Raw genomic sequence first — 17,822 nt, forward strand, 5'->3', positions numbered from 1 at the left:
AGATAAACAGTTAAGACAATGATATTTAACTAGGAATTAACTGCGATTAGCACAGCTACCTAATTGATGTAGGTAGTTGATAACAAATCGCAGCAAGTCAACGACTATAGCAAAGTGAAGGTAGTTGGGTTGTTGGAACGTCGTATAAACAACGTCTGAGCCCCTAGACACGATTCGTACGAATTCGCCACGAGTCAAAAGAACGCGGCATTTTATAGTATTCGTCAGCTAAGCATGTTTTGACAGGAAATAGTGACAACTATTCATCCATAAAAATATTAAATCATAAGTTACGTCTAACAATATCATATCGAAAATTAAATTAATAACATAACAAAGAATGAAAGACAAACTTCAGTAGTATGTAGTATGAGGCAAGAAATATGTCTAATAAGTTAAAATTGTATCTAAAAGTGTATTTACCTGAAGCAATAAGCATCCTAGCAACATCAGTGTGTCCTCGTTGACAGGCCAAAGACAGCGCGGTGCATCCTTGAGAGTTAGTCATTTCTAAATCTGCTCCAAACTCAATCAGCAATCCTACCATTGCTATTATCCCTTGATACGCATACATACACAACAATGGAGCATTTCCTAAACATGCTGTTATTTGATTGGGCGAACCCCCAGCCAATAGCATCAGTCTAGAAACTTTTACATTCGGAGTATAAATATTCCTCAAATTGGCTATCGCTTCGCCAACATTAGCAGCACTTGATGCAACCATTGTGGCTTGTAAATCTCTAGGACATAATCCTAATTGCGCTGGGCCAAGATTTCTGTACATATGAGCTTTTAATATATGGTGACCGAGTTCCATAGATTTTTCTGGATCTAAAGGTGCTTGAACTCTCGATAAGCGGAAAGCGATGCCGCAATGTCCTGCTCTTAAGTCGCAGAGGAATTTAGAGCTCTCATTATCATCTCGACGGATAAGCCATTCCCTGAAGGATGGATGGAAGAACATGTATGTGTTGTCGATGCGTTTAACGAGGAAGTCGGATAGACTTTCGAATCTGTGGCAGAATTCTTCCCAGGGTAGGAAAGTATCAACTAACAAGGAATTTACGGAATAGTATATTTCTACTAATGTTAAGGGATATAATGCAGCGAGGCAAACGCTTAAAATGTGGGTCACTTTTTCAAATGACTGGACGGTGGGGAATCGCAGATTGAACTGCAACAGGAATATTTGGGCAAGCGATATTGGAACGACCTTATAGTTTGTCGATTTGATGACAATATGGCTTTGTTCTAAAAGATCAAGGACGAGTTTCAGGAATAAGAAGGAGCCTTGACTCAAATGGAGCACGTATTGAGCGAATTTCATTACTGGGTTGTGAACTCCTTCCGATTTTCCCGTCGAGCTTTTCACATTTGTTTCTATTATTGGCGCAGCTTGAACTCTAGCGTTGAAATATTCAAGCAAATCCTTATTAACGTTATCCGATTCGTCTAAACTTATTCTGGTATACGGCAATTGTTTAGTGAGCTCTAAAAATTGTGTTCGTATGGTTGCCACAATTTTGAGCCATGAAGGCATTTCAGGGACGTGTCGAGATAGGAAAGAAGCAATCGTATAGCCGTGGTCTGGTCTATGGTATTCCGCTTCACATAAACCATCGACAAGGATGATGCTATTTGTGGAATCTATGCTTCCATTTCTTCGTAGAGAAGTTAGAGGTTCAATAATTCCTCTAACGAAAGCTAAGTCGGGATCTGCGATACATTCTTTTAAAGACAGACAGGCTAAAAGATGTGCTTCACTAAGTAAGTGTTCTCTATAAGCTTGAAGTCTGGGCGCTTGACAGAGTTGAGCCGCTAAGGAATGTACAAATTCACCTACTAAGCATGTACTATTGTTGTCAGCCTGAAACAAATAAAATTATCATAAGAAAATCTATTCAGAATATACATACTAGCTGTGCTCCGCGGTTTCACCCGCATTGCTCTACTCCTGTTGGTCTTAGCTTTATGATATATATCCTATAGCCTTCCTCGATAAATGGGCTATATAACACCGAAAGAATTTTTCAAATCGGACCAGTAGTTCCTGAGATTAGCGCGTTCAAACAAACAAACACTTCAGCTTTACAGTATTAGTATAGATATGTATTATTTTATCAGAAAATATTATCTCAGTATTTAATGTTAATTACAAAACTCATTTTAAATAATACACCTTCATAATCCATACCAATATTATAAATGCGAAAGTAACTCTGTCTGTCTGTCTGTTACTCAATCACGCCTTAACTACTGAACCAATTTGCATGAAATTTGGTATAGAGATATTTTAATACTCGAGAAAGGACATAGGCTACTTAGGGACATAGGATAGGTTTTATCCCGGAAATCCCACGGGAACTATGCGGGTTTTTCTTTGACTGTGCGGGCGAAGCCGGGGGCGGAAAGCTAGTTTTAAATAATACATCTTCGTAATATTAAAATAAGATTCAAAATAGCTCACCTGACAGAAATGATAAGCTACAACTTGCGAGGCTAGTTGTGTGACCATCCCTGCGGCTATTTCTTCTGGCAACATTTCTCTAATATCAGACTGTTCTCTTAATTCTTCGTATTCGAAATTCCTCTTGCGTCCAAAGCAGGAGTATTCAACTAGTTGTAGTATTAATGCTGTTTTACCGGTCCCTGGACATCCTGAGATCAGTATACCTAGAAAAGAGTATACCATGTATAGAGTTAGTTTGTTTTTAACCGACTTAAAAAAAATGATATACATATAACAGAAGAGTGTTTATAAATTTAAATATTGTGATGGTTCCCATGAGAGAATTATTATAATTAATAAATAATTAATCTAATTTCCATTCTTAAAATGATTTTTGCAATAAAATATTTAAATTGATGATTCTTATAACCAGCGATATGAGAATGTTATTGCAGTTTTTATTACAAGGCGTAAAGTACTGTATAATCAATTGCTGAATGAATAAATCATCCTTGTTAATGTTTTTCCATATTTATTTCAGAGGTATGTCTTTTGATTGGTTACGCTTTCTGAGTCGCTGTGACCTCGTTTTTCGAAGATTTCTGCGTGACCTAACGGGTTGGATTATGTTTCACCCCATTCCATATAATTAAAGAATGTGGGTTAATTATTCGCAACAATTAATAAAGGAATCTTTTTTAACGATAGAAAAAATTGTGAACACCAAAGTCATTGTTAATTTCCTATTAAATATTTCAGAGGATTCTCTGAACTGGTCAATGACTTGGTTTACTTTTGACCATTGTTTACTTTGACCGCCTCCTTGGTACAGTGGTTGACGCGTGAGCGTAGCACCGAGGGGTCCTGGGTTCGATTCCCGGTGGAGACGAAGAAAAAAAATGTCTCGGTCTGGCAGGACACAGAAGGCTGATCACCTACTTGTCCCTAAAGAAAATTGATCAGTGAAACAGACGTATGAATAATGCATCTGCCAATCTAGGGGACACGGGACTTCACTTTTTTATTGTTTACTTTAAATAAGAACATTATAATTACCTGAAGCACTTGATTCTAGAGCTTTCTCCATGTCTCTCATGAGCCACTGTCTCCCAGAGAACGCTGTCGTGTCATCTGTAGACGGCACTTCGAAGAACAACGGTCGTAATGTTAGTTGTGGGGTTGGGTGAACTGGAAAATAAAATTGATATCATTACGGATGCTTAGAAGTATTTTAAAAAAAGGTTTAATAAGTGCAATGTATTTGTGAGGTATAGAGCGAAATATGATTTTTGCTTAGTTCAGTTTACCTACTCATTCTATAGTTTAGTTTTATCTGATTAATTTTTTAGCCCTCCCCAAGAATCGACCTTAATATTCTCAGTCAGGGAGATATTATCGTTATTAAATAAAAGGGTACGACTGTTTTTTTTTTCAAAATTGTCAATAAAATAGCGCCTTTATAAAATTTGCCATGGCTTCAGACTTGCCTGTTATCTTTGTTTATATAAATACTTTGTTAATGATCTAGTTTACCTTTTTTAAGTTCAGAAGAGGAAGAAGATGCTTTACTACTAACTCTCGCAGAGCGCCGTGCTGCAGTCTTTCTGGTTTTAAAGAAACCAGACGACATGCGGGTTAGCTCCTCTCGACCATTTTGTAGTGCTGTAATAAATAAAACGCAATTTTACAATTTTGAATACGCATAACAGATCACAATTTTGTTGGGCCTATAGGTGTTACATTAATTTCAGGAGCAGATCGAAACCCAACAAAATGTATACAATTATTATTGCGACACAGTTTACAGTTATCAACAATATGACTATGATATTAATAATGCTTACTGCGATTTGCCTAACGCTAAAAGCTGCTTGTATTTAATTCTATTGGAAGTAAATGGTATCAAAAAAGCAATATTTATGTTATGATGTAGATAAATTTTCATTCTAATTCTGTGATAGAAAAACAACTAATTGTAACTTTTTAACAACATCTTTCTTCTGTGATTCTTCTTTGTTATTTGTCTGATATCTAACTTAAAAGAGTTTCTTAATAAATTGAATCTTAGGTTAGTATATATTTTGGTACTAACTTGTGACGGAATGTCGTCTACTGCCTGGACTAGAGGAGGAGCAATTACTGGCAGCTGATAGGGACATAGATGCGAGGGACCCTAGCGAGTCCCTGCCGAGGGGGGTTGCCGCGTCCACTTCTGAGGACCCCGTTAGGGTTGATACCTGAAAGTTAATTTTATTATAAATTTATTTAAAATCTAGGTAAGTTTAACTTGAAAGCATCCACAATATAAAATTAAAGGTTTCTTTTACGTTTTGTTCTGTATTGATAGTTTTGTGTTGTCGAGTAAATTATTGAAAAAGATTGTAGCTTCATTAGAGAAACTTCGAAGACAGTAAAATGCTGACTTCGATAGTGAATTACATTAATTGTACTACATGGATACATGATAAAGCACAAAATATTGTATCCAAAAAATAATAATTGATCATAATCATAATAATCATAATCATAATCATTTATTCACCATAAATACAAAATTAAATACATAGAAATAATTATCTTAATTAATTAAACATAAAAATACAAGGATATCATAATAGGACCTGATGATTAAAAAGATAATATGACCTGCAGACCTACACTAAGACAGCTTGTATCGTAGGCCTGCAACCCTTCCTGATAACACAATAAGGTAAGTGGTACTCATTATATATCAGGTATTAAAAATTATCTGATATTATCAATCAAAATTATTTATACATAAAGATAAGACATTATTTATACATATTAAGATTAAATTTACATTTTTATTTATTAATTTATAAACTTAATGAAATCTGCGCCTATATTAACGCCTTTATTAATAAGTGTGTAACTATGTGTGAATGTGTGTGTGTGTGTGTGTGTGCGTGCATGTGTGCGTGTGTGCGTGTGTGTGTGTGTGCGTGCGTGTGTATCACTAATTTCTATTCAATATAAAACTACGCCGAGTCTACTGAGTTGCAATAGGTAGTTGTAAAAGTTGTGTAGTGTACGCTCTCCATTAAACAATAATAAACATGAATACAAACCGGACTAGTGTTATGCGAGGCAAGTGTATGGGCATCCAGGGACGCAAGGGACGTACAACTGTCCCTAGATTTGTTCCTGGACCCCCTTCGCTCGCCGAGCAACAAGCCAAGTCGCATGTACAAGTCATTCTGCCGTCTGGACTCGTAGCCTTGCTTTATGTGACCGCCTTCGTCATCTAGAACAAAATATATATTGTAATTATATGCAACAAGTGTGTCATGCATCACACATCATGCTTCCAACGCAAATATGTACAAAATAATCCGTCTCACACCACACATCATGCCGTCAAATTCATGCAAACAAAAACCTAATGAATGAGTTTAACACGTAAAAGTAAGCGTGAACGCCCCATGTTAGGCGATGCATGTCAAGCATGCTTGTGCATCCAGGCTTGTCAAGCTTCCAATTACGTGTGTAGCCACCGTAACTGCCGTAAATATGGTATGATTATTGATTGATGTTCTAAAGGTTTATACTTTCTCATATTTGATTTTTAAATCAGCTAAGCTGTGGGATTATGTACAGGAAGTGAAGCTTAGAAAAGCTTTTTCCTTGGCAAATAAGTGATGGAATTTCTGTATTTGTATAATAATTATGGGAAGCTAAAGTTTTCTATTTCGCAGAGTAATAATTAATTGTTATAATGTCGCTTTTTGTTATTAACTCTTTTTAATATGACCCGAGTCATTCTCTTTGGAGTTCCTGTATAAAAGTAATTATATCCAATCGATCAATGTTTTAAGGGATCTAATGTCATAAAAAATGTTGTACGAACTATCCTAGTGTTAGACTAGGAAAGTTTAAAAGTGAAATTTATTACTTTAAATTCAAATTCAAATGTTGTTTCTTTGCAAGAATGTACATAGTTACAATTACTCTATAACATATCAATTTAAATTAAAATAATATAATACAATTCACAAATTATTTATTTAAAATGTTGCTATCACATAAAATTGAAACAGGAATAATTTAAATTCACTTTGCATAAATTTACCAAAAACCAAAATGTGCCTCATTTCCGAGTCCCAAGTTCTTGCCAATTACTTTTTATGCAGTCGAAAGGCAAATTGAAGTAAAAAGTAGGATTGAAAAGGAAACGCTGGTCGTCTGTGACGTCACCGACACCTGCGCATTGCGTGGGAATCGCTTGGCGGACATGATACTTAAATATATGGGATCGACGCGATGGGATTGGTATATAAATGTATGGGTAGATTTTGGTATTATGTGAATAATAACTGCGTTTGTGATTTTGCTTTCTTAATGTTGTTGGGAGATGAATTTTGCATATTTTATTTCGGCTCTGTGCCGTTTCGATTTTGCAACAAAAAGTATTCGTATGTTTCGCAAAGATTCATTATTTCAGCGGTTTCAAAAACAAACAGACAAATAGACATAGATTCTATCACATCATTAAAAACAATCTAAAATAAAAAATAGATCAGAAAAGTGGTCAGTTTTAGCGCTTATTATTAGTAATTTTTATTCTCATCTCTATTTCATTATTTTATATTATATGCATATAGTTTTCAACATATTCAAGTTTAACATTGAATATAAAGGCTTCGAAGCTTGAATACGTGGGAGTGTGATAACATCCCATACACAGTCTGTAGTGACTACATGTCATGTTACATTGTTTACGAGGCGTTTGATGAGAAACTGTTCTTATATTATACATTTATGTATGTTTTTTTCTTGTTTTAAGATGTGGTTGCTAAGTCCCCTTTATTATAAAAAAGATTAAAACTTATTAACTCGTAACCGCATTACCCCGGTCGGGCGAAAATAAAAGTAATTTAAATAGTTTGGAAAATCCAAAAGTGCACGCCTCATAATTTTTTTTTAATAATTATTTATTAATTATTATTTTTGTTTATTTAATAACAATTAAACCACATCGAATCAGACCCTGAAAAATGAAAGGGTTCTATTCCTGAGCATACTCAAGCGTAAGAGAAAAAAAAGACTCGATTAGTAAAGTATTTCGGTCGCTATCGTGTTAACAAGAAAAAGGATCCGCACATACAGACACACGGACGTCCAAGACAGAACTTTTTTAAACTGTTTTTTAACTAGTTTAAATAACAAAAATGACATCAAAAATATCATGAACGTTAAAAATAGTGTTTTTTCTTAATATGTGTGTGTATGTATTATCTTACAAGTGCAATGTATGATACATAAAGACATTTTAAGTTTGAAAAATCAGATGTTTTGCGCGAAGTGACAGTAGTACCCACCTCAACGCTTCGCTTATGAGGCGTGCAATATAGCCAAAGGCGTCTACTACTTTCTGAATATGAAAGTGCCTTTCTAGAAAATCTTTTAAAATGTAGAATTTTTAAGTTTATTCTTTCTAAAAATCGGTGATCTTTTGTGATCTTCATATTATAAACGTGATATATTTCTATTATTTTGTTTAAGTCCATACAAAATCTTTATTTTTTAATTTCTACAACTGCCTTCAAATTTTGCAAACCAAAAATATCCACAAACATACAAATATGCATTGACCGCATTTTTAAAGATTTTATAAACACTTCGAAAGTAATAACATAAACTCGTGCGCCTCTTATCGCGAATTGTCATTTCTGTCAATTGAACTGCGCCGTCAGTTGTCAACCAAAGAAAGCACTTTTATCTGAGTGTTTCACGAATAAAGCCGTGTATATGCGAGTGTAGAATAGGGCGTGGATACACTTGCCTTGAAAATTATAACAATATAGGACGCGGTATATGGGATAATTGATAAGACAGCAAGATGTTTAAGGAATCAATGTTTGGTAGAAAATTTAGGCTATATACGCAGAGATAACCTAGCTTTTAAAAGAATTTTTAAAATCGGTTTAGCACTTTCAGAGACAAGTGTCGATAAAAATTAATGAATATGTAAGTAAATATAGATAAAAAGTTATGCTTTCTGTGCAATTTAAAAGTTATAGCACAGTATTACCATCCTACAGTAGTGCGACGAATGTACTTGTGCAGAGAAACGGAGGGGAACTGGCGGGGGTCGGGCGACGCGGGCCGCGTAAAGCGATCACGCTGAGATTGCTTTACCTATCGCGAAAGGACGACGCAGTCGTATTTTTTGTGTAATAATTTTATTATACATAGGTACTTACATATTCTATTATGGCGCGCACAAACTGTTCCGTTTACGGATGTAAATCTACATTGAAATCCCAGAAGGAAACAATATTTCAGAAAGATTGTATTAATTGTATCTGTTGAATTAAAATCAAAGCTATGTTGTCCTCATTATTTCCTAATCAGATTGTACATCCCAATGCGAATGCATTACTTAGTTAAATGTTATAATATATACAATTAAGAACATCCAAAAATAAAGTGTCCACGTAAATAATATTTAGCAGTGCAATATCTGTAATTATATATTTATGAACAAATAATTACATCAGATTTAATAATCGCAATTATTTTGAATGTACATAATATGAAATATGAATAAATGATTTCATCATAATATTAATAATCACAATTGTTTTATTTCCCATTTGTTGCAACCCTAGCGTATTTTCGTGTGGCAGCGTGTACCTACGCTGGCGGCGGCATCGCGCGACATCAAAGGCGATTCCTTACTGTAGGAAATAATATTGTAATACTGTGGTTATAGCATGCTGCATAAAGCTTTACGCATTTGTCTGGAATTATTCACACTATTTTCCGATAAATTACAATCTTTCATTTTGGAAATTTAGCGTAAGAGATGGACCTATAATCTTTAACATCAGTTACACATAAAGATGAACATAGAAGATAAAACACACGTATAAATAATCTTTATAAGCTAACGGTGTCATGTCCCTTGTCAAGTAGAAGTTATAATCGTAGAAGTGTCAAAGGTCTCACGTTGACCTTAGGGGCGTGGTTGAATAGTTTTTGGACCTCTAGTTACTGACAAAGCATGAGTAGGCATTGTAGGTTGTGTAAGTTTAAACTTTAAAGGGATCATGATTGATGTGTTAAAAAAAAGGGACTCAAAAGTTATAAAATTTCAAGATTAAAGTATCTTATTTAAAGAGGATATTTAATATTATTATTTATTAGAATAATTATATAAATGATTGTTTATTTTAATGCATTCTACTAGTACTAAATCATTAATATTTCGAAATATAAAAAGGAAACTTATGAAATAAAGGAAGCAGACGATATTACTGCTAGTTAAAGACCATGGTTATATTTACTCAAGTATTATTGCATAATTTAGATAGTTTCCCTTATATTTTATGGTCTTAGTAAGATATATACCTAATAATATACCTACGACTAATAAACTAAGGATCAATATAATTTATTTAATATGGTTAAATCTTCAACTCAAAATCATGTTTAAACATCAACAGTTATTAAGAACTAGCTGTGCCCTGCGGTTTCACCCGCAGTGCTCCACTGCTGTTGGTCTTAGCGTGATGATATATTATAGCCCATAGCCTTCTTCGATAAACTAGCTATCTAACACCGAAATAATTTTTCAAATAGGACCAGTAGTTCCTGAGATTAGCGCGTTCAAACAAACTCTTCAGCTTAATAATATTAGTATAGATTTGTCACAAACACCATTCATCCTATTGTATTCCATATAAGTGTAGGTTTATATGAATCAGGTGATAATGGAAGAGAAATTTCGTAAGGCTTTCAGCGCGGGCGTCAACCTTGGTCTATATTTGATGACATAATCTGTGAATAAGCGTCCACCTACAGGCCACTATATTCGCAATAAATATGTAGATTGTGGCCTTCATTGTTATTATTTTATCGATATATTATGGCACAGGAAAGACGGGATACGTAGGTTAAATAAGCTTCCGCAATAATTAGTAGTAAGTAGTAAAGGAAACTGAATATCCTTTAAGTTTTAAGTAATGTTTTGTTCAATGTTGAACTTCACTCATGATTTTTGGGAAGATAAAACTTATGTTCAGATAATTTTCATGATTAATATTTTTCTAGCTGAGTATACTAATTGGAATCGAGTAAATTTTTAAAGTATAATAAACCTTTTATTTTATAACATTTTAAATAAATATTGTAGGTAGTTATTACACGATTTCGAATCAATATGTACTCTTTATTTCTTAATTTTAAATCCTTATATTTTGTATGTATAAAGCAAAAGGGCCGTTGGGCTTATCATAATAAGCTTAAAAAGTTTTTAAAGTGAAAGTCCTTTATGAAAAAAAGATTGTTAAAGAACTGCTTATATCTACATGTTTACCGTTGCAAGATTAAACTTTAAAATGTATAGATATAACATGTTTTATACGATGTTTTGTTACAAAACCCGCTTCCTAATTACATATTATGTATGAATGAGGTCACAACCGGAAGATAATATTAGCTGCTTAACTATTGTCTGACCTTAGCTTTTTTTGTTAACACGTGTATGTTGCTATCTCTCTCTTTATCTTTATAATGATATGACAAAAATGCTAAACTAATTTTGACAAAACTTTCATGTTCCAGCATTTAAATGATCATTTAAATTTGACAAAACTTTTTTAAACCTCTGTACATGTAAGTGTTATTTTTAGAAGGTTCCTTATATTCTCTTTGTTCAGGTTAATATATGTTTATGTTAGTGACAGTTATAGCACTATTTCCATATAATGCAAAATACTTTGTTATAATAGGAACGTAGCGCCTCCACGCTAACAGTCCATATAAAGAGATGCGTGGTTCTGAATATCAATATGCCATTTATATGCAACACATATGGATTTTAAATGATATACTTAATAAGTTCAAAAGTTGTACATATTAAGATATAATATACAAAGTCATAATATAAAATTAAATAGCGACACACTGATTCTAAATCTTGTTCATCCTTTCCTGTACTGTTCCTGTTTATTAGAGAGAACTTTAGAGAAAATCGTTTTCTATTCAACTAATTTTATGGAACGTTCAGTAAAATATCTCTCAGTTCAAGTCGTTATAATTTATTTAATTAACACTTCAACAGTCGTAAAACGGATCTTGAAAATTGTAAACGATATTAAAATTAAAAGATAAGTTCGATTTAGTAGTAAAGATATCTAGTTTGTTTTCAACCAAAGCAATAACTTAATTGATCCTTATCTGAAACTCAATAATCTTAAGATCGAAGTCTCCCACGTAAAAATATTTGATAGACGATAAGATCTTAGTCGAATATCGAGTATTTGCTTAATTTCTCGCTCGATATGTAAATGACAGTTACCATTATATATACAGTGATGTTATTGTTACAAACAAATGACGAATGAATCAACTCAAGCTGCGGAACACAAAAACAAAAACAACCGAAATATAAACCGGTCTATAAAAAGCTGTGCATCAAATAAAATGGAGCGACTCCGAACAGGCAATAAGGTGTGCAAAAATTGTGCCGCTTCGGCTTAGGAATGTGGATCGAATCACTTATTTGTTTATCAGAAACTTTAAAGAATCGATTTTACGAAACCAATTCATTTTAACATTCAATCGAGTCGTCTTCAGAACGAACCGACCGAATCACGAGTTAATAAAACTGTTATTGATGTTAAAATATAAGTTTTGAAAGATTCGGGTCAAATTTTATTTTATGGTGATATGAATCATGTTTATCAATTCGATCGACATTCTTCGGACGTAATAATCGTTTCGTGCCTGTCAATTGATTCAGTCCCTGCGGCACGGACGAGTGTGCGGACCACAGAGATCTTATTTTATTGAACACGAGGCTCGGCCACGCCGCGCTCCTCGGACCTTCCTCTGGCAGCCCTGTTAAAACGTTAAACTCCTCAGTGCCCAACTCTTCCAGTGCGAAATATATTGCAACGAGATAGTTAACAGCTGTCGCGCCAGGGTTTCACAACCGTAAATTATCTTTTGACTTATCGAGAGCGTTTGAGCCCATGTCAATAGAAAATGACTGCAATCACTCAAAACTGCAAATCTCACGGGACATTACTAACATTTACAGATAGAAATGTAAACGGCTGATTAAATACAAACGAAGTGTCGCTAACAAATAGGCCCCGCAGCTGCGATCTGGCCGCTATATATTTCGCTCATGATGTAATTAATGGAATTAGAAAATGTAACAGATGCCGAGATTATTCGTCGGCTAGCAGTCTGCGCGGGCAGTGTTGCAAAAGTTCGACCTGTTAATAAATACTAGCAACCGGTCCTTTACGAACCTACGTACATCCGGCGGCGTCGCGTGGGCGTCGCGCTGTCACTCACCATTATTTACAATGCGGTGGAATCCTTGACGCACAAACTTGAACATCTAAACGATTGTGCCTTACAGAGAATGGACATATCATTTCCTAACCGGATATAAGTATGGGCGGAGAGATGAAAGCTTTGTACCGGATTGTTCAGCTTAAGAAATAGGTCAATTTATTTATCTACATTAATAAGACACTATTCCATTCTCTGTTAGAGCTTTTCATATAAGACAACATTTACCTGATAAAGGCACGTGATTTTCGTGTGAATGCCTCGTGCGTTGCCCGAATGGGCTGCGCAAGGACTTTGGACTTAGGAAGAATCTTCTTCTAGTGTGCGGTGGTGTGGGGCAGCTCTGGGCGAGACTCTGCTTTGGTGGTTTGGGGAGACGAAGTGGGGACTGCCACTCCGGCTCGACCAGCCTCTGCGGCGACGGCGTGTATCTCTCCATCACTTTCCGCTGACTCTTCCTCGCGCATATAGGACAAGATTCGTTCCTAAACATGCAAGCGTAGCACCGCTCATGTCCGCAAGTGTCAATCAACTTTCTCTTTTTGCCCTTATCAAAGGGCATGTTACAGCTCGGACAAGTTGTGCCTCCGGTTTCGCTCTCCAGCAGTTGCCGTAACGCCGCGAGATCTGAAAGGATAAAATGTCGATTTTATTATGGGTAAAATCAAGTTGTCAATTGTTACACAATTTGCAGCGATATCGATGTATACCGATTGATTTGCGTAATTTGTAATGGTGTACTTTAATGAATAAACAAGAGGCCACACTGGTTAGGTCGTACTTTATATCACAAACATAAAACTTTACGCATGTAAAATTTTTGTAATTAGGCTAAAAACAAGTGCTGTAGTAGGTCCACATCAATTTGAGATAACCTATACAATCGGAAAAAAGTATTAATTGTATTCGTGTTCGTTGCAATTTGTGAAGTTTATTATTTACAAATGAAGGCAGTGCAATCAAAATGCAAGAATTTTACACTGGTAAATTGGAACTGACATAGTTACATTTCAGCTTCAACATTTATTAACTTCTTACTAAATAAGTCATCTGGTTTTAGAGCTGTCAAATTTCTTGCTGTCATTACAGCTAATAAGCATAATTCCTTTCACAAACAATTTCCAGCTTGAAAGGTATTTGAGGATCTTAAATCAACTGTCTCAAATTAAAAGAGCCATAAATCAAGTGTCTGTAATTAAACACGAATTTGCGTGAGCTGGGACATGGTCTTTCATTGTACATGATTCATAAAAGACACTTGAAATTGGCCGACACGTTTGTGCCTTGAGCTTTTTGTAAAGGAAAGTTACTGGCTGAAGACGAATGGGAATTCTTAAGGAAATTAATTTAGACGTTTTTTGGTACACTGACGATGTTCTGTTTAATATGTCGTTGAAAGCTTTTTATATCGACAACTCAATTGATTTCATTTTGGGAGTCTTAGAATATCTCGTCATAATCTACTTTCTTTAATTAAAATAGTTCTTTATTGCTTTTTACTTTTCTCTTCTGTAACTGTATATTACAGATAGTTTTCATAAAGCCTATACATACATAAAATTTGTCACAAATGTATTCATATAAAACTTCGCCTAGTTATATCAGTTCGCCTAGTTATATCTGTTTTTTTTTTCAAGTGGGGAAATCTTGCCTAAGAATTAAGATACCCACGGCTCCCGGGGAAGCCGTGGGTTATGTCGGATTCCTACCGACTAAAACCCCACCGTGTACCAACGCGCTGCTTTAGACGGGATGCGGGTACACATTCGCAATCTTCCGCATGTCCTGCCCAGCAGTTGCCCGTTTCCAGGCCCTCCACCACTTGCCCGTTTCCAGGCCCTCCACCAAATGCCCAACCCGGGGTGGCGCAAGCGTCCATTTCTCAACCAAGTCCAAGTCAAGGGTAACTGCTGGTTTTTTCACATAGTTGAATTCTAGATTGTAGGCCATCCATCTTATATGATCGATTTTCCTCGTGTACATTCAATGAATTGATCATTGATTATTTTGCATTATTATTTCTACTAATAAGGTTTGCAAGTAAAAAAGAAATACGTGGGTCTTTTTCACAAAGAAAGGAGCAGTTAATTATTCTTAAAACCTCATGAATTATGTCATAAACTTTAAAAACAATACCCAAATCGATCTAGCCGTTGCAAAACCGTGTACGAACAAATATTTTAATTCTTATAGATATTCAATCAGTCGCATGATTTATTACCATCATTACCATTACAGTGTACTTGTAAACAAAGTTTTACATAACGTCCAAGCTTTCCATTCGTGACCTTTTAATATTTTATATAAACCGCTAATTTGAGTTCGATTCGTGAAATTGTTCGTTTTTATAAACGATGAATGGATATTATGTAAATGTGTGATTTACGTAAAGTAGTATACGCTGGTATTTTTTTTTATATTCGTACATACTTATATTATAAATGTGAAAGATTGTATTGCGATTTTACGGTTAAGCTGCGAAAACGATTTTGATAAACTTTTCTTCAGGAGATAGTTCAAAACTGAGGTCAACTACTTAATGAAATACTTTAAAGCATCCCCTAGTATTAGGCAACAATGTAAAAGAAGTGAAAAGGCACATTTTTTAAGATATCTTTAAATCTTGAGGAGTTAACGCCATACTTTGATAGCTGTGAACACGAAGCGTTTAATGAATATCGGTTCAGTAGTTTTCGTAATTGAAGCCCTTTAGCAATTTTGTTTCAAGGCGTTTTATTACAGGTCATTAGTATTTATTGGAGGTTAATTTAGTATTTTGGGCATTCATTCGCATAAATGAAGACATAATACGTAATTGACGTCGCGGTCGTTTATAAATCGATACGGGGCAGAACTTTTAAGGAATGGACTCTGTATGTAGCATGTTTATATCTTTATTGTATTGTAATTTAAGCTTATAATAGTGTGCCATTTGTGAATATGTACTAAAATATTTATTGAATAAATAGCCAGGTAGGTACTGACATACCGACTTTTAATAAACTTTGTATTATAATAGTTACATATTACTTTTTAATTTTTATAGCTTTACTAGCGGTCCGCCCCGGCTTCGCCCGTGGTACATATGAAAAATAGATGTTAGCCGATTCTCAGACTTACCCGATATGCACAGAAAATTTCATGAGAATCGGTCCACCCGTTTCGGAGGAGTATGCAGACTAACATTGTGACACGAGAATTTTATATATAAGATTTGTACTTACTAATAAAAATTATGAAAATTACCGAATTGAAGAATACCGAGTTTTTTGATTAAGATTTATATAAGTGAAATATATCAAATAAAAAAACAGATGTATCAAAATTTTAATTATTCTAGTACCTATGTTATTATATTTTTTGTAAATAAATAAAAACTAGTGCGTGATTGTTTGCCGTTAGCCAAATGTCTGAGACAGACGCTGAGTCACGATCATGGTTACGGTCACCTAGTAACCGTAGATCTGAATTCGATTATTTTTTTCAACTAATATTAAAACTACACTATAATAGTAATAAAATTTGTTAATCGTCTCATGTATTTTGTTTTACGAATTACAATTATTACAATGCATGTGCTTTTGGAGCTTTTGATGTTCTATCGTAATTGTTGCTGTAACTAGGACTATTTCGGTTTAAACATACCTATCTACTAAGATAAGAATATCAAATAAGAATTTTATCAACAACATAATATGAGTTCGGTTTTTATTATAATTACTTTTTTCTTATCAAAGAATGGCAAAAAAATTGGACTTTAAATAACGGTTTATTCGCATATTTTGCTAACCAATTTAGAAATTATTAAATTTATACATCTTAATATAAATATTTTCACAAAGCCATCAAAAGTAACAAAGCATAGCGGCCAATTAAAATAATTAATGCAAAAAATAGCGGTAAATTTAAACTGGCTTATAACATTAGCTTTGTACCAACTTGTTAATAGTTGAGTGTGAACTTAATTAGTCAATTAGCGTATACAATTTGCTACAATATTAGTCATAAGACTAGTCCACACAGAGCGAGCAGCCTCGCGAAGCAATTGCTGCACGAAGCAGCTCGGTCAGTGTGGACGTGGCTCGGCCGAGGAAAATAACGTCACATTTGACTGCTCGGTTGGCTTAGTTGGTAGCGACACTGCTTTCGAAGCCAAAGGTTGTAGGTTCGATTCCCACCTATTATAAATTTGTGTGTTGAATATCGATTTTTGCTCTGTGTCTGGGTGTTAATTATCTAAACATATAAGTATATACATTAAAAATGATAATAATATAATAAGGTCGTACCGTGTGTGAAAAATACAAGCTGCTTCGCGCAGCAATTGCTTCGCGAGGCTGCTCGCTCTGTGTGAACCCGCCTATTGGCCTGAGAATTTTTTTGGCCTAATTATTACGTCATAACACTGGTATGTTTTCGGTAGCTTTTTGTCGTTCTGTCGATGTTTTTTCGCGACTTTTTTGTTTTGTAGATGTTTTGATTCTATTGGAATTGTGTTTATAAATAGTATGCTAAATTATGTTTTTTGATGGAGAATGCTAAATTTTATTCGGGTTTAAATGCAACTTTAATTTGTCGGATTCAAGCGGAGAAGTATCGATAAATATTCAGATACTAATCAATTCTCAATCTTTTAAAATTTTGAGATTTTTTTAAATGTTTGGTTTATGTTGTCAGTAGTTACTTGAAAGCGGCAGCAGCATTGTCAGCATGTGTGATGAATTTATATTTTTGGTTTTATGGCATTCAAATGCTTTATAAATATAAATTTATAAAGAATAGAAAAAATTCGATCACGAGGCGGGACTCGAACCCGCATCCTTCGCGCCATTCCGGGGCGGATGCCTGACCAACTCAGCCACTCGTGACCCGCCAGAGCAATCGAATTTATTCTATTCTTTCAGTTTTATGTGTCTGAAGGGACACACCGCGCGCCATCTATTGAGATGATTAACAATTAATATAAATTTATAGCATGTGTGATTTTAAATAATTATCGTTTTGGTTTTTATAATTAGTAAAATGAATTATAATATTA

General features: G+C 34.5%; 1 protein-coding gene and 1 long non-coding RNA gene across 4 annotated transcripts in view; one reads left to right on the top strand and one right to left on the bottom strand.

Moving 5' to 3' along the window:
- Positions 1 to 17,822, top strand: part of LOC149482663 (uncharacterized) — a 382,500-nt gene that overhangs the window by 153,451 nt on the left and 211,227 nt on the right. The window lies entirely within an intron of this gene.
- Positions 1 to 17,822, bottom strand: part of rols (zinc-RING finger and ankyrin repeat domain-containing protein rolling pebbles) — a 130,223-nt gene that overhangs the window by 5,335 nt on the left and 107,066 nt on the right. For 2 of the 3 annotated variants that reach the window (XM_089703241.1, XM_089703243.1), the window contains 8 exons: positions 13,013 to 13,411; positions 12,206 to 12,319; positions 5,542 to 5,717; positions 4,545 to 4,689; positions 3,986 to 4,114; positions 3,509 to 3,640; positions 2,471 to 2,676; positions 424 to 1,870 (listed from right to left, as the gene is read on the bottom strand). In XM_089703241.1, the coding sequence (XP_089559367.1) occupies positions 424 to 1,870; positions 2,471 to 2,676; positions 3,509 to 3,640; positions 3,986 to 4,114; positions 4,545 to 4,689; positions 5,542 to 5,717; positions 12,206 to 12,319; positions 13,013 to 13,411 (2,748 nt within the window). The remainder of the gene's footprint in view (positions 1 to 423; positions 1,871 to 2,470; positions 2,677 to 3,508; positions 3,641 to 3,985; positions 4,115 to 4,544; positions 4,690 to 5,541; positions 5,718 to 12,205; positions 12,320 to 13,012; positions 13,412 to 17,822) is intronic. The other variant, XM_089703242.1, reaches the window with a different exon arrangement.

Source organism: Colias philodice, chromosome 14 (assembly GCF_061535455.1).
Source record: "Colias philodice isolate Cphi_HAF_F1 chromosome 14, ilColPhil1 Martin Lab GWU primary, whole genome shotgun sequence".
Taxonomy (NCBI): Eukaryota; Metazoa; Arthropoda; class Insecta; order Lepidoptera; family Pieridae; genus Colias; species Colias philodice.